The 16,647-nt window shown below is 43.0% G+C and overlaps 1 protein-coding gene across 4 annotated transcripts in view; it reads right to left on the minus strand.

Annotated features, from left to right (window-relative positions):
* LOC139557388 (FYVE, RhoGEF and PH domain-containing protein 5-like) overlaps positions 1-16,647 on the minus strand; it is a 73,175-nt gene that overhangs the window by 37,999 nt on the left and 18,529 nt on the right. For all 4 annotated transcript variants that reach the window (XR_011671381.1, XM_071372163.1, XM_071372156.1 and 1 more), the window contains exons 4-6: positions 16,273-16,331; positions 14,154-14,184; positions 33-184 (exon numbers count right to left, since the gene is read on the minus strand). Coding sequence is in view for 3 of the 4 variants with exons in the window: in XM_071372163.1 (XP_071228264.1) it covers positions 33-184; positions 14,154-14,184; positions 16,273-16,331 (242 nt within the window). In the remaining variant the exon portion in view is untranslated. The remainder of the gene's footprint in view (positions 1-32; positions 185-14,153; positions 14,185-16,272; positions 16,332-16,647) is intronic.

Here is a 16,647-nt window from a genome sequence, read left to right on the forward strand (position 1 = left end):
GCCCACTGTGTTTTATCTACTGTATGTCTCACCACTGTCTAATGCGTGCATCCAGCTCGGTGAGGATGTTGCTGTGGAGTATGTAGACCTCAGGGAGCGTGCCCAGTATCTCCCCCAGCCTCTGTTCCTCCACCACAGGTTCCCCATCCTCCCCCACCGCCTCCAACACTGCTGCCCTGAAGTCCTGCAGGAGAGGGAGGGGGGGGGGGGGGAGAAAGGATAGAGGGAGAAGCAGAGGGGGGAGAATGAGGGGGAAAGGGGGAAGGAGGGAGAGAGGTAGTGGGGTGATGGGTCAGATTCTCCTAGAATTTAACATTCTTCCTGTCCCCTAATCCAGTATCAACTTAGTCTGTGTTCCTCTGTGATCTCTGCCTGTCCAACCACTCAGGAAAAGGTGTGTTGGACCTGAGTTACATACCAGCTGTTGGGTTACATAATGACTTTGGTTGCTGATACATTGTTGACCACAACCCTACCATTTATAAACATACTGACATTACTTATATGTTCATAACCATGGTAAACCTTTAAAACGTGGTTGTGTCAGTGTGACCACAGAGGCTAAAACGCCAGTGGAGTTATGGCACTTTTCTAGGAGGGAATGCTCATGAGAAGGGTCATTTATCTACTCCAACAATTGGGGAAAACATGAAAGCTCACTAATCGATTTTAGGTGTCAAAATGCTTAACCAATATCAATTCTCCCTCCTGGTATGGTTGACTGGTAGCGAACACCATCTATAATATAAAGCCATAATGTGTCTACAAGGACAAGCGTCTGGACCTCATCAATTTCAGTTTTAGAACACTGCAGACATAAAACAAGTATGACACTTTACTTTAGCACCTCCCGTTCATCATCTACTATCGATCCCATCTGAGTTAGCATTCATCACTGCTGCTGTGAAGCAGATCTGCTACTTTATGTCCTGGCCGCCCGCTCCCCAGGGACGGACACTGTTGTCCCCACACAGGTCAGCAGCTTTACCCTCTACTTCTCTAATCTCCTTTCGGCCCCAGTGTATTGAATAAAGCCATACCATGTCAAATGACAGCATTAGACAGTTGGTTAAACAGCCAGTCAAGATTGGTCAAACCTGAGAGACACATTTTATAAAGACATCAAAAGTCAGGTCTGAGTAACATCCTGTATATTCAACCTGTCATTGGGAAACCCTGGAGAAGAACACTCAGAAGCAGATCCTCACTTCCCATTTGGGGACAGTGTCTGGAAATTATTTGTATTTGTGTTATTTCTTATCAAGCAATGGAACAATAGCCAGTATGTTTTCTTACAACTCTCACTGACGGTTTTCTTTTCCCCACACTGTGTGTGTGTGTGTGTGTGTGTGTGTGTAGGTGTGTGTTCCACACACTGTTCCAATCATGGATTCCTGAGTCAGGTCTGTTGGAGAGGGAACCCACTTTGGAATATCCCTTACCAATCTAAAAATGTCTCTCTACTGCGGTTCTAGCTTTAAGAATTATTATAGACCAGTGTTGCTTTTATGCATTATGCAACAGAATTATGAAACATGGTTGAATGTCATGCCTGATAGGTGGGTATGAGCAGTGTTGCCTGTAGCGTTTTGGAGGCCCTAAGCGAGATTTCAAAGGTAATATCCTGCAATTTTATATGTTTTGCCATGAGGCGGATAGAAAACATTTAAATTTTAAAGCAGATTTCCTGCAATTTACAAATTTTGCCATGATTTATGGCATGCTCATATGATATCCAGACCGGGCACCAGGATAAAGTGACTAAGCCGGCAGTTGAAATTGGTGAGGGAGAAATATTTTTAGGAGTTCTTGCATTGGAATTATATTGAATTCTACTTATATCACGCTATACCACTATAAACATAAAGTTCAAATCCTGAGACTCTAAGATCATAGAGTTATTTTGAAGTAACAGGTAGACTACAGATTTCACACCAATCTCCGATGCGTGGTATCAGCTTAAATAGACAGCTGTGATTTGGGGGGGCATTCTATGTTCCTTTATCTATGATTTGTATTTCTGTGTGTTTGGCCGGGTGTGGTTCTCAATCAGAGGCAGCTGTCTATCGTTGTCTCTGATTGAGAACCATACTTAGGTTGCCTTTTCCCACCTGTATTTGTGGGTAGTTGTCTATTTGTAGTTGCCTGTCAGCACTCATGTTTGTATAGCGTCACGGTTCGTTTGTTATTTTGTTAGTTTGTTTAGTGTTCGTTCGTTGAAATAAAGAAGTATGTACGCATCCCACGCTGCACCTTGGTCCCCTCATTATGACGAACGTGACAGAACCACCCACCACCAAAGGACCAAGCAGCGTGGAAGAGAGGACTGGACATGGGAGGACATCCTGGACGGCAAGGGATCCTAGACATGGGAGGAGATCCTGGCTGGAAGGGATCACCTCCCATGGGAACAGGTGGAGGCAGCCAGGAGAGCGGAGGCAGCAGGAAAAGGGAACCAGCGTTATGAGGGAACACGGCTGGCAAGGAAGCCCGAGAGGCAGCCACAATTTTTTTGGGGGGGGGAACACGGGGAGTGTGGCTGAGTCAGGTTGGAGACCTGAGCCAACTCCCCGTGCTTACCGTGGAGAGCATGTGACTGGTCAGGCCCCGTGCTATGGGGTGATGTGCATTGTGTCTCGGCCGAGCATTCATAGGCCGGTGTGCTCGGTTCCAGCATCCCGCATTTGCTGGGTGGAAGTGGGCATCCAGCCAGAACAGGTGGTACCAGCTCTGCGCTCGAGACCGCCAGTGCGCCTCCACGGCCCAGTGTATCCGGTACCTCGGCCAAGGAAAAGGTGTCCGGTATGTCTCCTCAGCCTGGTGAGTCCTGTGCCTGCTCCTAGAGACAGGTCTCCTGTGTGTCTCCCCAGCCCGGTGAGTCCTGTGCCTGCGCCCAGCCCGGCGCCTCCAGAGACGGCCTCCAGCCCGGCGCCTCCGGAGACGGCCTCCAGCCCGGAGCCTCCGGCGATGCCCTCCAGTCCGGAGCCTCCGGCGTTGCCCTTCAGTCCGGAGCTCCCGGCGACGATCTCCAGTCCGGAGCCTCCAGAGTCGCCCTCCAGTCCGGAGCCTCCAGAGTCGCCCTCCTGTCCGGATCGGACAGGATAGTTACAGTTTTGACTTAAATTGGATTGAAAAGCTATGGCAAGACTTGAAAACGGCTGTCTAGCAATGATCAACAACCAACTTGACAGAGCTTGAAGAATTTTCAAAACAATAATGTGCAAATATTGTACAATCCAGGTGTGCAAAGCTCTTAGAGACTTACCCAGAAAGACTGAAAGCTGTAATCGCTGCCAAAGGTAATTCTAACATGTATTGACTCAGGGGTGTGGATACTTACGTAAATGAGATATTTCTGTATTTCATTTTCAATAAATGTGCAAACATTTCTCACAACAAGTTTTCACTTTGTCATTGTGGGGTATTGTGTGTAGATGGGTGAAAAAAATTATACTGAATACATTTTGAATTCAGGCTGATCAAGGGGTATGAATACTTTCTAAAGGCACTGTACAAAAACACTATTCCTTGTGTTTTGGTGTGTAGCATATGCTAAACTTTATAGCCTATTGTTTCATTGGTTTTTACTTTCCTAAAACAATAATTATTCACCTCACGATTCAGCTGTCGGAGATTTGAGCACTAAATGCATCAGGGCATTGCTTACAAGGCCTATTGGATTAGGCGTCCACTGTATTAACATTTTAAAAAGGAGGAGGAGGCAATTAGAATATTAGAATATTTTTTATAAAGATAAGCATTACATTTTTAGATTATAGGAGTAACTGATAGGCCAAAAACATTCTTCCACACCTCAAGTTAAACTGTCGGAATCAGTTGGAGCACCTGTGCGTGTAACAGCTTTCGTTGGTGGAAGGAGAGGAGGACCAAAATGCGGCGTGGTACGTATCCATAATATATTTTAATAGAATGAATACAAAATACAAAAAGAACAAGAGAATCAAAATGAAAACCGAAACAGTCCCGAATGGTGAAAACACTGAAACGGAAACAACCACCCACAACACACAATGGAAAACAGGCTACCTAAATATGGCTCCCAATCAGAGACAACGATAAAAAGCTGCCTCTGATTGGGAACCACACCAGGCCAAACACATAGAAAACAAACAACCTAGAAAAAATAACATAGACTGCCCACCCCAACTCACGCCCTGACCAACCTAACACAAAGACATAAAAAAGAAACTAAGGTCAAAACGTGACAGTGTACCCCCCCACCCCCCAAAGGTGCGGACTCCGGCCGCAAACCCTGAACCTATAGGGGAGGGTCTGGGTGGGCGTCTGTCCGCGGTGGCGGCTCTGGCCCGGGACGTGGACCCCACTCCACCATAGTCTTTGCCTGCTTAAGTGGCGCCTTTGGAGCGGCAACCCTCACCGCCGACCTTGGACTGGGGACCCTTGCAGCGGGCCCCGAATAGATGGGAGACTCCGGCAGCGCCGGACAGGCGGGAGACTCCGGCGGCGCCAGAGTGAAGGGCGGCTCCGGCAGCTCCTGACTGACGGGCGGCTCCGGCAGCTCCTGACTGACGGGCGGCTCCGGCAGCTCCTGACTGACGGAAGACTCCGGCAGCTCCTGACAGACGGGTGGCTCCGGCTGCTCAGGACAAGAGAGAGACTCCGGCTGCTCCAGACAAGATGGAGACTCCGGCTGCTCCGGACAAGAGGGAGACTCCGGCTGCTCCGGACAGGAGGCTCCGGCTGCTCAGGACAGGAGGACGACGCTGGAGGCTCCGGACTAGAGGGCGTCGCTGGAGGCTCCAGACTAGAGGGCGACGCTGGAGGCTCCGGACTAGAGGGCGTCGTTGGAGGCTCCGGACTAGAGGGCGTCGCTGGAGGCTCCGGACTAGAGAGCGGCGCTGGAGGCTCCGGACTAGAGGGTGTCGCTGGAGGCTCCGGACTGACGTCCTTCGTTGGAGGCCTCATGCCATGGATCCTCACCGGAGGCTTTGTGCAATGGATCCTCACTGGAGGCTTCGTGCCATGGATCCTCACAGGAGGCTTCGTGCCATGGATCATCACTGGAGGCTTCGTGCCATGGATCATCACTGGGGGCTTCGTGCCATGGATCATCACTGGAGGCTTCGTGCCATGGATTACCACTGGAGGCCTCTTGCCATGGATCATCACTGGAGGCTTCGTGCCATGGATCATCACTGGAGGCTTCGTGCCATGGATCATCACTGGAGGCTTCGTGCCATGGATCATCACTGGAGGCTTCGTGCCATGGATCATCACTGTAGGCTTCTTGCCATGGATTATCACTGGAGGCTTCGTGCCATGGATCATCACTGGAGGCTTCTTGCCATGGATCACCACTGGAGGCTTCGTGCCATGGATCATCACTGGAGGCTTCGTGCCATGGATCACCACTGGAGGCTTTGTGCCATGGATCATCACTGGAGGCTTCGTGCCATGGATTATCACTGGAGGCTTCTTGCCATGGATCATCACTGGAGGCTTCGTGCCATGGATTATCACTGGAGGCTTCGTGCCATGATTATCACTGGAGGCTTCTTGCCATGGATTATCACTGGAGGCTTCGTGCCATGGATCATCACTGGAGGCTTCGTGCCATGGATCATCACTGGAGGCTTCATGCCATGGATTATCACTGGAGGCTTCGTGCCATGGATCATCACTGGAGGCTTCTTGCCATGGATCACCACTGGATTGGAGAGACACACAGGAGGCCTTGCTCTGGGAGAAGGCACAGGACTCACCAGGCTGGGGAGACATGCAGGAGGGTTAGTGCTTAGCACAGACACAGAACTCACCAGGCTGGGGAGACATGCAGGAGGCCTTGTCCTTGGCCGAGGCACCGGATACACTGGACCGTGGAGGCGCACTGGCGGTCTCGAGCGCAGAGCTAGCACCACTCGTCCTGGCTGGATCCCCCTTGTAGCCCGGCAAGTGCGAGGAGTTGGAACAGTCCGCACTGGGCTGTGCTGGCGAACTGGAGACACCGTGCGTAGGGCTGGTGCAGTATACCCCGGGCCGAGGAGACGCACTGGAGACCACATGCGCTGAGCCGGCATCATCCCTCCTGGCTCGATGCCCACTCTAGCCTGGCCGATTCGAGGAGTTGTGATGTAGCGCACCAGGCTATGCGTGCGTACTGGGGACACCTTGCGCTTCTCCGTATAACACGGTGCCTGCCCAGTCACTCTCTCGCCACGGTAAGCACGGGGAGTTGGCTCAGGTCTCCTACCTGAGTCCGCCAATCGACCCGTGTGCCTCCCCCTCCCCCCCCCAAAAAAATTCTGGGGCTGCCTCTCGTGCCCGTTACCTCGCGCCAATTCCTCGTAGTGGGGCCGCTCTGCTCCAGCTGCCTCCAGCTGCCTCCAAAATTTCCTCCCATGTCCAGGAGTCCAGAACCCTCTGCTCCTGGTTACCACGCTGCTTGGTCCTTTTCTGGTGGGTGGTTCTGTAACGGCTTTCGTTGGTGGAAGGAGAGGAGGACCAAAATGCGGCGTGGTACGTATCCATAATATATTTTAATAGAATGAATACAAAATACAAAAAGAACAAGAGAATCAAAATGAAAACCGAAACAGTCCCGAATGGTGAAAACACTGAAACGGAAACAACCACCCACAACACACAATGGAAAACAGGCTACCTAAATATGGCTCCCAATCAGAGACAACGATAAAAAGCTGCCTCTGATTGGGAACCACACCAGGCCAAACACATAGAAAACAAACAACCTAGAAAAAATAACATAGACTGCCCACCCCAACTCACGCCCTGACCAACCTAACACAAAGACATAAAAAAGAAACTAAGGTCAGAACGTGACAGTGTGCCCTGCCTTCATACGATAGGCTTGCAGTATGATCGGCTGGTAGCCACACCACAACAAACCTTCATAGAAGTTTCCCAACTTTTTTAGGGTAATATCAAAAGTAAGTCAAGCCATTGTTTATAGGGAAAATACAAGCAGGATATTATATTGCAGCAAACACAACGTTACAGTTTGAACTTAATTTGGCCAAAGAAAACTGCCCAACAGAATGAAACAAAACACTTGCGAAATGGTTTGAACCTTCACAAAAGTTTTGAACATGCTATATTGCATCAATTACAAAGAAAAGATAGCGCTTAACCTCTAATTCCTCCCAAACCCGGATCCGGGAGCACCCCCCACAGTAAAAAAGCTGACTAGCATAGCCTAGCATAGCGTCACAAGTAAATATTAGCATCTAAATATCATTAAATCACAAGTCCAAGACACCAGATGAAAGATACACATCTTGTGAATCCAGCCATCATTTCTGATTTTTTAAATGTTTTACAGGGAAGACACAATATGTAAATCTATTAGCTAACCACGTTAGCAAAAGACACCACTTTTTTAACTCCACCAGTTTTTTACTCCATCAGTAGCCATCACTAATTCGACCAAATAAAGATATAAATAGCCACTAACCAAGAAACAACTTCATAAGATGACAGTCTGATAACATTTATTGTATAGCATATGTTTTTTTAGAAAAATTTGCATATTTCAGGTATAAATCACAGTTCTACATTGCAGCTGCAATCTGAAATAGTGCCGAAGCTGCCAGAATAATTACAGAGACCAACGTCAAATACCTAATTACTCATCTTAAAACATTTCTGAAAAATACACAGCGTACAGCAAATGAAAGCCCAACATCTTGTGAATCCAGCCAATATGTCAGATTTTTTAAGTGTTTTACAGCGAAAACACAATATAGCATTATATTAGCTTAGCACAATAGCCAGAAACACAAGCAATTTACCAGCAGCACAGGTTAGCGATCGTAACAATACAGCAAAAGATATATAATTTTTGACTAACCTTGATATACTTCGTCAGATGACAGTCCTGTAACATCATATTACACAATGCATATAGGTTTTGTTCGAAAATGTGCATATTTAGCAGCACAAATCGTGGTTATACAATGTGATGAGTGGCAACAGGTCATGCATTCTGGCCTGCGCCATCTTGGAAAGGCACATAAGTTTACGATTATTTATCGATTAGATTGACAAAAAAATACAGGTTGGACAGCAAATGAAAGATGCATTAGTTATTAATGCAACCGCTGAGTTAGATTTTTAAAATTAACGTTACTAGACATACAGTGTGCGTTACAGCCAGACTAGTGCCGCAATAACGGCGGACAAATGCGTTTACATTTTTCCACATAAATACGGAATAACATCATAAATAGTTCTTACTTTTGGACGAGCTTCCATCAGAATCTTGGGCAAGGTGTCCTTTGTCCAAAAGAATCGTTGCTTGGTTGTAAAACGTCGTCTTCAACTTCGGAATTAGCAGCTAACAATAGCTATGTGGCCACAACATTCCCAAATCCCCAAAACGCAATACTAAGGAAATTCCGAAAATAGCAATATACTCGCATAAACTGATATAACTCGGTTTAAAATAACTTCGTTATGATGTTTCTAACACCTATATCGAATTAAATTACAGACGGATATAGCTAAGGCCGATAACTGAGCGTTTCTAAATGCCATCTTGAGGTCTTGCTTTGCGCAATGACGAGCGTCGAAAAGAGAGCGCACTTCGTTCCTTGGCCTTTTATAAGCTCTGAGAACTACGTAGACACTCCATTCCACTTCTCATTGGTTACTGACATCCAGGGGAAGGCGGGTGCAGTTCATGTCGACCCATAGGACACATACAGAGCTTTAAACTGATCTGAGAACAGAGCCTCGTTTTCAGACCTTCGCAGTTCCTGTCATGGATTTCGCTGCAGAAAGAGTTCTGGTTCACCCACAGACATAATTCAAACGGTTTTAGAAACTAGAGATTGTTTTCTATCCAATAGTAATAATAATATGCATATTGTACGAGCAAGAATTGAGTACGAGGCAGTTTAATTTGGGAACGATAAATGTCCAAGTTGAAACAGCACCCCCTGTAGTGTCAAGAGGTTTTAACGTACCCAAAAAATGACAGCAATATGCTAAAGATATTATTTTACAACAGGCCTACTAATAACCTATCTTAAACTAAATACAGACCACACAATTTAGGTCAGAAATAGGAGAGAACAAACTTAATTTAGCCTACAAAAAACTATTTAAAGAATACATAGGCCTACAATAATAACAATGATATACAATAATAATAATGATATAACCAATGATTATAAAAAAATAAATAAAAAAAAATGGCAAGTTCAAAAATTGCATCCTACTGAATAGCGAGTTGCACAATAGCCTGCTTTGGCCACACCAACATTCTTCTTATCTTTGTCCACTCCAATATTACAACTTTTCCATGCAGAGGACATTCCCCTTGTAGCAGAGCTCCAGACTAACTGACTCCCCTGATGGCACTGGTGCATTTACATGATTTGGTAGCACCAATGAGCCTATCAGATTATAAAGCCATTCACAGTACTTTAAAAAAAGTGTAATAGATTAGTGAGATGGTTTTGAAGAAATAAGTTATTTCATCATCTTGTGATGTTGTGATTCAAAATATGTTAATGATTGTCATGCATTTTGGGTAGACAATTAAGCTATTGTTGTCACGAAGGTCCCTCTCCTTGTTCGGGTGGTGCTCGGCGGTCGACGTCACCGACCTTCTAGCCATCATTGATCCATTTTTCATTTTCCATCGGTTTTGTCTTGTCTTCCTACACACCTGGTTCCAATCCCATTCATTAAATGTTGTGTATTTAACTCTCTGTTTCCCCTCATGTCCTTGTCAGAGATTGTTTGTTGTATGTAGGTGTGTTATTTGTTCTGGTGTGCGACGGGTTTTGCACCCTATTATGTAACTTTGGTTTTCTGATTTAAAAAAAAAAGTTTATTAAACAGCTCCGTTTTTACCAAGTTCATTCTCCTGCGCCTGACTTCCCTGCCACCAGCATGCACCGCATTACAATTGTTGTTATATTTTACTGTTAAAACAGGGCTCCAGAATGTTCTGGGTTGTTTTTCCAATAGAGATGAATTTGCCTACATCTTTATGTGCTGTTATATAATAGGCTAATTTATTTTGTGCTAATTCCCCACCTGAGCAAGTGGAAACTCAAAACACATTAGCTAGATCACTAACTCTTAAGATAATACCCACTCATAGTGGCCATGTATTAATCTAACAGTGCATTTAATGTCCCAAAAAACATTGCAGATGTAGTCTACCGTCCAATGAAGCCTATGCACTCGCTATGGCCAATGCGCATTTTGTGCGCTCTGTCTATCAGCGCCATATCAAATATATTTGTAAAATAGTTGCTATTGAGCTCATAATTGAGAGTTGAGAAATAAAAAGCATACCTACAGACACCTGAGAACATCCTATCTGCATCTGTGACAACAGGATAGCTGTGTTTTCCAAGCAATTATATTTTTTTATGTTATACAGTCAGAACACTTTTCTTTCCCCGTTGCATCATAGTTTAACCTAAAAAAATCGGACGTTTTTAGTGAATGAATGTGCAGCCTGCATTGATGCAACCAATACATTTTTTTAAACTCCCACAGCCAGGTGTCAAAGGGTCACAAAATGTGACTAAATGGTCGCAGTCTGGAGCCCTGCCTTGTAGGGTTTTCACTATAGAGTACCACAATATGAGTCATAATACCCATAAAACATAGCGGTCAAACAATCGTTTTTCCACCATTTATTTTTCCCATAGGCGTTTTTAAAAACACTTAAAATAAGGTCTGTGTTTCGTGTAGGCTTACCCTGGCGTGACGTTTTGATAACTGTGTAAATCTCTCTAGGACAAGGTGACTTTTATCAATATATTCGCCTGTATTTATAACCCCCAAAAATTTCAAGATAATTTGCTGCTAATGTGGCTATCATAAAGAACTACAAATGCCATGATAATATGGACGAGACTGCCAAATTGAGGCAACGGTAAGGATCTCTGTTTGGAGAAAATAACAAAAAAGGAAAATATATTTAATTAGTTTACTCCAATTAGGGGAGGGTGGCAGGGTTAAGGGAAAATAATAAAGAAGGAAAACACATTTAAAATATATATTAAACATAATATATATATTTACAAAAAATATATGGTGGATTGGAAATGATGCAGACAATTACACTGATAGAAGCCACAATCTATCTGCAATATTAACCTAAAAAAATATTATAATAAAAAAAGTATTATCTCTGGGTTAATTATCTAATGTTAGTTACATTTTGTAATGGATAGATTGGCTAAATTTCTTTAAACTGAAAATTCTTTGAACTGTCTTGTGCAAGTTTTAAGTGTACACAATACCTGTTAGCTAAGATGTTTGCTAGACATGACGTACAGGAGATTGCAGGGATTTGTAGTCTTGCATGATGTCTACTTTGATGCTAATTAGCATTTCAAAATCTGAGAGTAAATAGAGCCGAATATATTGATAAAAGTCACCTTGTCCGAGAGATTTAAATGGTTATTAAAATGTCATGCCAGGGTAAGCCTACACAGCCCTCATTTTAAGTGTTTCTAAAATTCCCCATGGGAAAAATGATTGGTACCATTTTCCTGTTTGACCACTAGGTTTTTGGGGTATTATGACACCTCCATTGTGGGGCCCTAATGGCATACTCTCTAACTTTCTTTTTACTTCAATGAAAAAGGCCTCCATCTTAGAAATCAACAGTAGCCTAGGTCAAGGCTCCTCTCTCACGTTCTCTCTCTCCTCAGCAGCAGGGCAACCCCCAACAATTTGGCCGGCAACAATTTTATTTATCGGCTTTTCATTTATTTTATCGGCCAAAAGCCGGCAATTAGCGGCTAACGGAAACCCTGCGCCCCAGTGGCATTCCATAGCCCCCCTACACACATCACAGAGAGTTCTGTCCATTGTGCTGATACAGCGCAGATACAGATTTTATGCCAACCTGTCACTCACACATTTTTCAAATAAGAAAAATAGAATTTGGGCCGAATACAACAGATGTAGACCTTACAGTGAAATGCTTACTTATGAGCCCCTAACCAACAATGCAGTTAAAAAAAATATGGATAAGAAATAAAAGTAACAAGTAATTAAAGAGCAGCAGTAAAATAACAATTAAACAAGCTGAGTAATACATTTCCTATTTTTATATTGGCACATTCAATTAAAACGGATTGGGCACACGTTTCAACTGAGGGGACTAAGCCCCCTTTTGCCCCCTTGTGGAGCCGGGTACAATGATATCTATGTGAGAGTGACTAACAAAATCAATATGGAGGTCAGGGCCCCCGAGCACATGCTGTCACGTTCTGACCTTAGTTCCTTTTTTATGTCTTTCTGTTAGGTTGGTCAGGGCGTGAGTTGGGGTGGGTAGTCTATGTTCTTTTTTCTATGTTGTTATATTTCTGTGTTTGGCCTGGTATGGTTCTCAATCAGTGGCAGCTGTCGATCGTTGTCTCTGATTGAGAATCATACTTAGGTAGCCTGTTTTCCCCATTTTGGTTGTGGGTGTTTATTTTCTGTGTAGTGTCTGTTCACCTTGCAGAACTGTTTCATTTTCTCCTCGTTGTTATTTTGTGTAGTGTTCAGTTTTCAATTAAATTATGACGAACACTTATCACGCTGCAATTTGGTCCTCTTCTCCTTCACCAGACGAGAATCGTTACACATGCCCTGTGTGCTTAGTGGATAATTTGGTGATAATTAGGCCTACAAGGTTTAGATAGCTGGCTAGACTACCTTATTTATCAATCAAAAAAATTTCATCTAAGATAATTGAGCAACTGTCAGTGACTGACATAAAAAGAGGAGACCTGCCAATGCATTACCAAATTTCAAAATTACACTTTGTGTACTCTGCTTTTCTAACTCAACAGTAAGTTTAGTTTATTTGGTCAGGGGCCCCCTAGCTGCCACAGGACCCCACACGCAGTGCGTAGTCTGCCTATAGGAAGAGGAGGCTCTGGGTATGAGGGACAAGTAGCTTAAATAATAACATTATTGTGAAGGTAAAAACCCAAGGTTAAACTACCTGCGTTCAGTATTCAAAAACATGGGACGTGTGCAGGATTAAGAATAAATGAAAAAACATAAAGGAAATAAGAATGCTCATGATCTTTACATGAAAGACTCATAACAAAGAAACAAAAAAATCCCATAAATATCATTATGTCTACACTATAGTATCTAAATATCAAACCAAGTATAATAATGATATGGAGTACGATCATTATAGTGGAGAGTATATGTATCACTCAGCTTGTTTAATTGGATCAAATTGCATAGACTACAGCTTTCAAATGAAACAATCATAAATCATGGGTCTATACCTAACTAACTAATTCAGGTTGTGCCTTTGCTCAAGGGTATCCAGTATGAATGATGAGGTTCCTTGGATTCAACCTGTCAGGTTCTAACTATCCAAGTAACCACACACCAGCTATACATACAACATTCTTTTGAGAACAAAATGGGATCAAATTAATTATTCAGAGTACCACATTCAATCTATCCTAAATGTGAAGGTTGAGCTTCAGTGCCTTACTGGGATATGTCCATCTTTCAGCCATCCCTAATGGGATCTGGACTGCACACTTACTCTGACAGGCAGAACAGAAGAATGGAGAGGAATGACAACTTCTGGGTTTGATGCATCACTGACCTCTGGGAATCAATAGTTCAACCCTTTGTTCTCCTCACTGCACTGCCCTCATTCAAAATGTCTCCTTCTGCTGTATTTCCTGCCCAGGGCCACTTGTACAAAGAACAAATCCCCTTGCCATCTTGTACCAACATTTTTATTGAAGAGTTGAAGTTACAATAGGCATAACTGAATAAAAGGTTGACCTATTCCTGACCTTTGTCAGGTACCCTGGTGTCACCGAATTTGGTTGTGCCTGAGCGCTTGTGCAAGGACATCCAAAACAAAGCCTGGTGCGTACGTTTCTGCGTCATCCTCTGGCTGACTACCCCTGGGCTGACCAGTCTAAGTTGTCAAGGCGAGGAAGTCAACCTAGCTGGAACAACACTGATAAACCTGAGCACAGTGCAGGCTGACAGCTGGAGAGAACCACCACAAACCAAGGAGCAGACACACAGGAAGTGATGTTATCAATGGCTTTTGGGACCTTTAATTGTAGTATTCAGAGGGCTTTTTCCAGAATACATTCTAGTCTGTTCACTGACAGTGATGTTGATCAGTTTGTTTATCTTACCTCTTGAAGGAGCTTGAGGGCCTTTACATGTCTGAAAAACAACAAGAGAGAGTTAGTGATATTGTATTGTCAGCTTGAATGGGAATCCATTCACACATCCATTCAGACATAGTAGGAGATTGTAACAAGATATAAAAGAACAAGGTACAAAGTCTTTCCCATGATTTACATACACTGAACAAAAATATAAACGCAACATGTAAAGTGTTGGTCCCATGTTTCATGAGCTGAAATAAAAGATCCCAGAAATGTCTCTCAAATGTTGTGCACAAATTTGTTTACATCCCTGTTAGTGAGCATTTCTCCTTTGCCAAGATAATCCATCCACCTGATTTCCTTATATGAACTTTAACTCAGTAACATCTTGAAATTGTTGCATGTTGTATTTATATTTTTGTTCAGTATAGTAAAAAGATTACCATTATTACATTTCAAGTATCAATGCGCATCCACTGTCCCGCTGCCCAGCCAGGCATGCATAAACTTAATATAAACTTAAAAATATCTCGACATGAATTGGTTTGGTAGAGCGGGGGTTATATAAGCCGTGTGTGTGCCTATCCCTGTGCAACATGAAGCATTATTATATATATTTTTACAATCTCCACTGTGGCACGCATATGAACTTCACTAGACTGACAGCTTCTCTGATCCAGGCGAATTCACTTATCAGGATCATTATAATGGATATATCCAAAGAATTGGTAATAAAAACAAAGGTAAAACAAATGAATTTGCACATAGTTTGCTGTCACTTCAGGTGATTGATGTGATCGTGTGTTAGCTTTAGTTGGCTAGCATAACAATGTTAGCCTAGCTATCCTCCATAGCTATCTTATTTTTTATTTTTTTATTTCACCTTTATTTAACCAGGTAGTCTAGTTGAGAACAAGTTCTCATTTGCAACTGCGACCTGGCCAAGATAAAGCAAAGCAGTTCGACACAAACAACAACACAGAGTTACACATCAAATCAAATCAAATTGATTTATATAGCCCTTCTTACATCAGCTGATATCTCAAAGTGCTGTACAGAAACCCATCCTAAAACACATGGAATAAACAAACATACAGTCAATAATACAGTAGAATTGACTCGACAATCAACTGGTTGTTGCCTATTTATAAATTATTTATTAAATCATTATTTGAAGAAGTTCTTGTTGCCTATTTATATTTATTAAATCATTATTTTCTGAAGTTCTTGTTTCCTATTTATATTTATTAAATGATTATTGAGTGAATTTCATGTCTCTCGTCATCATTGACCCTCTGGTAGCTAGCTACATTTCAATGACTTGTTTAGCATAACAAAGTGGAATGAATAGAATGAAAGACCGGGTCAAATTGGCAAGTGAGAGGCTTTGAAGCCCCAGTCAGCCATATTGGTACTACCCAGTAAGAGCAGTCCGCCATAAGAATTCATGGAATTCTACAGTATTTCAATTCATCTTTAAAGGACAAAATTACATGTGTTTAAGTATTTTGTTGTTGTAGTGGGGACAGTAATATGAGAACTTTCAGGAAAAACAAATATTTGTACGTTTAGCTCACATAATACAATTTAAAAGTATGCATTAAGGTGTCTGTAATATAATAAATGTGGCAAAAATATGAATAAATGCATTTCTATAGTTTCCTAAATATTTTTTACAATGGTGGGGGAGTGTCAAGATAGATCATTGATCAAAACATGATAATAGAATAAACGACCAGCATGTTTGGTTAGCAACTTCAGAATTAACAATTTGCTTTTGCCTGGGCTATATCGTCTGTTGGAAGGAAGAAATAAAACACATTTACTATATGTTGGCAACCATTTGATAAAATAAATAAGGCCCTCCTAAGGGCCGTTACCCGGCTCTCGGCTTCGCTTCGGACCTAAGAACAGTCCTTAGTCGGGAGTTATCACACAATAATCCCCGGGTTCTCATGCTTTATGGTTTAAATATAATTGTCTGTCAGTTTGGGTTGCTGTGGATGCTGCTCAATGAATTTGTGAAAACAGTGATGAAGAGGACAGAGAGGGAAGAGAGGAGAGAAAGAGAGAGAACAAGAGAGGTGGTGAATGGCCTGACTAAAGCAGGGAGGATTTTGAATCCATTAAAAGAGATACTCACAGTCTCTCAGAATCCACCAGCTCTTTGGCGACGTAGAAGGCTCTGGATCTCCCATCAATCTGCGTGACAGAAGGGAAAGTAACATGAGATGAATGAACAGAGCTGATGTTGAAAGGCTCTATGTGTGCACTTATTCCTGTGAAACATAAATAGCAACAGCTACGTGGGGAACAGGAGATTGAGGAAAAGCAAATTCAGATTGTTTTAGATTTTCTGCTGTCAAAATAAGACTGATTATTTCATTAGTGTGGAGCATAGACGAGAAAGCTTTTCAAATACATAGGTTTAAATTCAGATGCATTATGTATGAGAGGCTGACTGGCTGTGTTCGTGGCGACAACAATGCTCCCCATTGATTTAGAGGGTAATCACTAG

This window comes from Salvelinus alpinus, chromosome 2 (genome assembly GCF_045679555.1).
Source record: "Salvelinus alpinus chromosome 2, SLU_Salpinus.1, whole genome shotgun sequence".
Taxonomy (NCBI): Eukaryota; Metazoa; Chordata; class Actinopteri; order Salmoniformes; family Salmonidae; genus Salvelinus; species Salvelinus alpinus.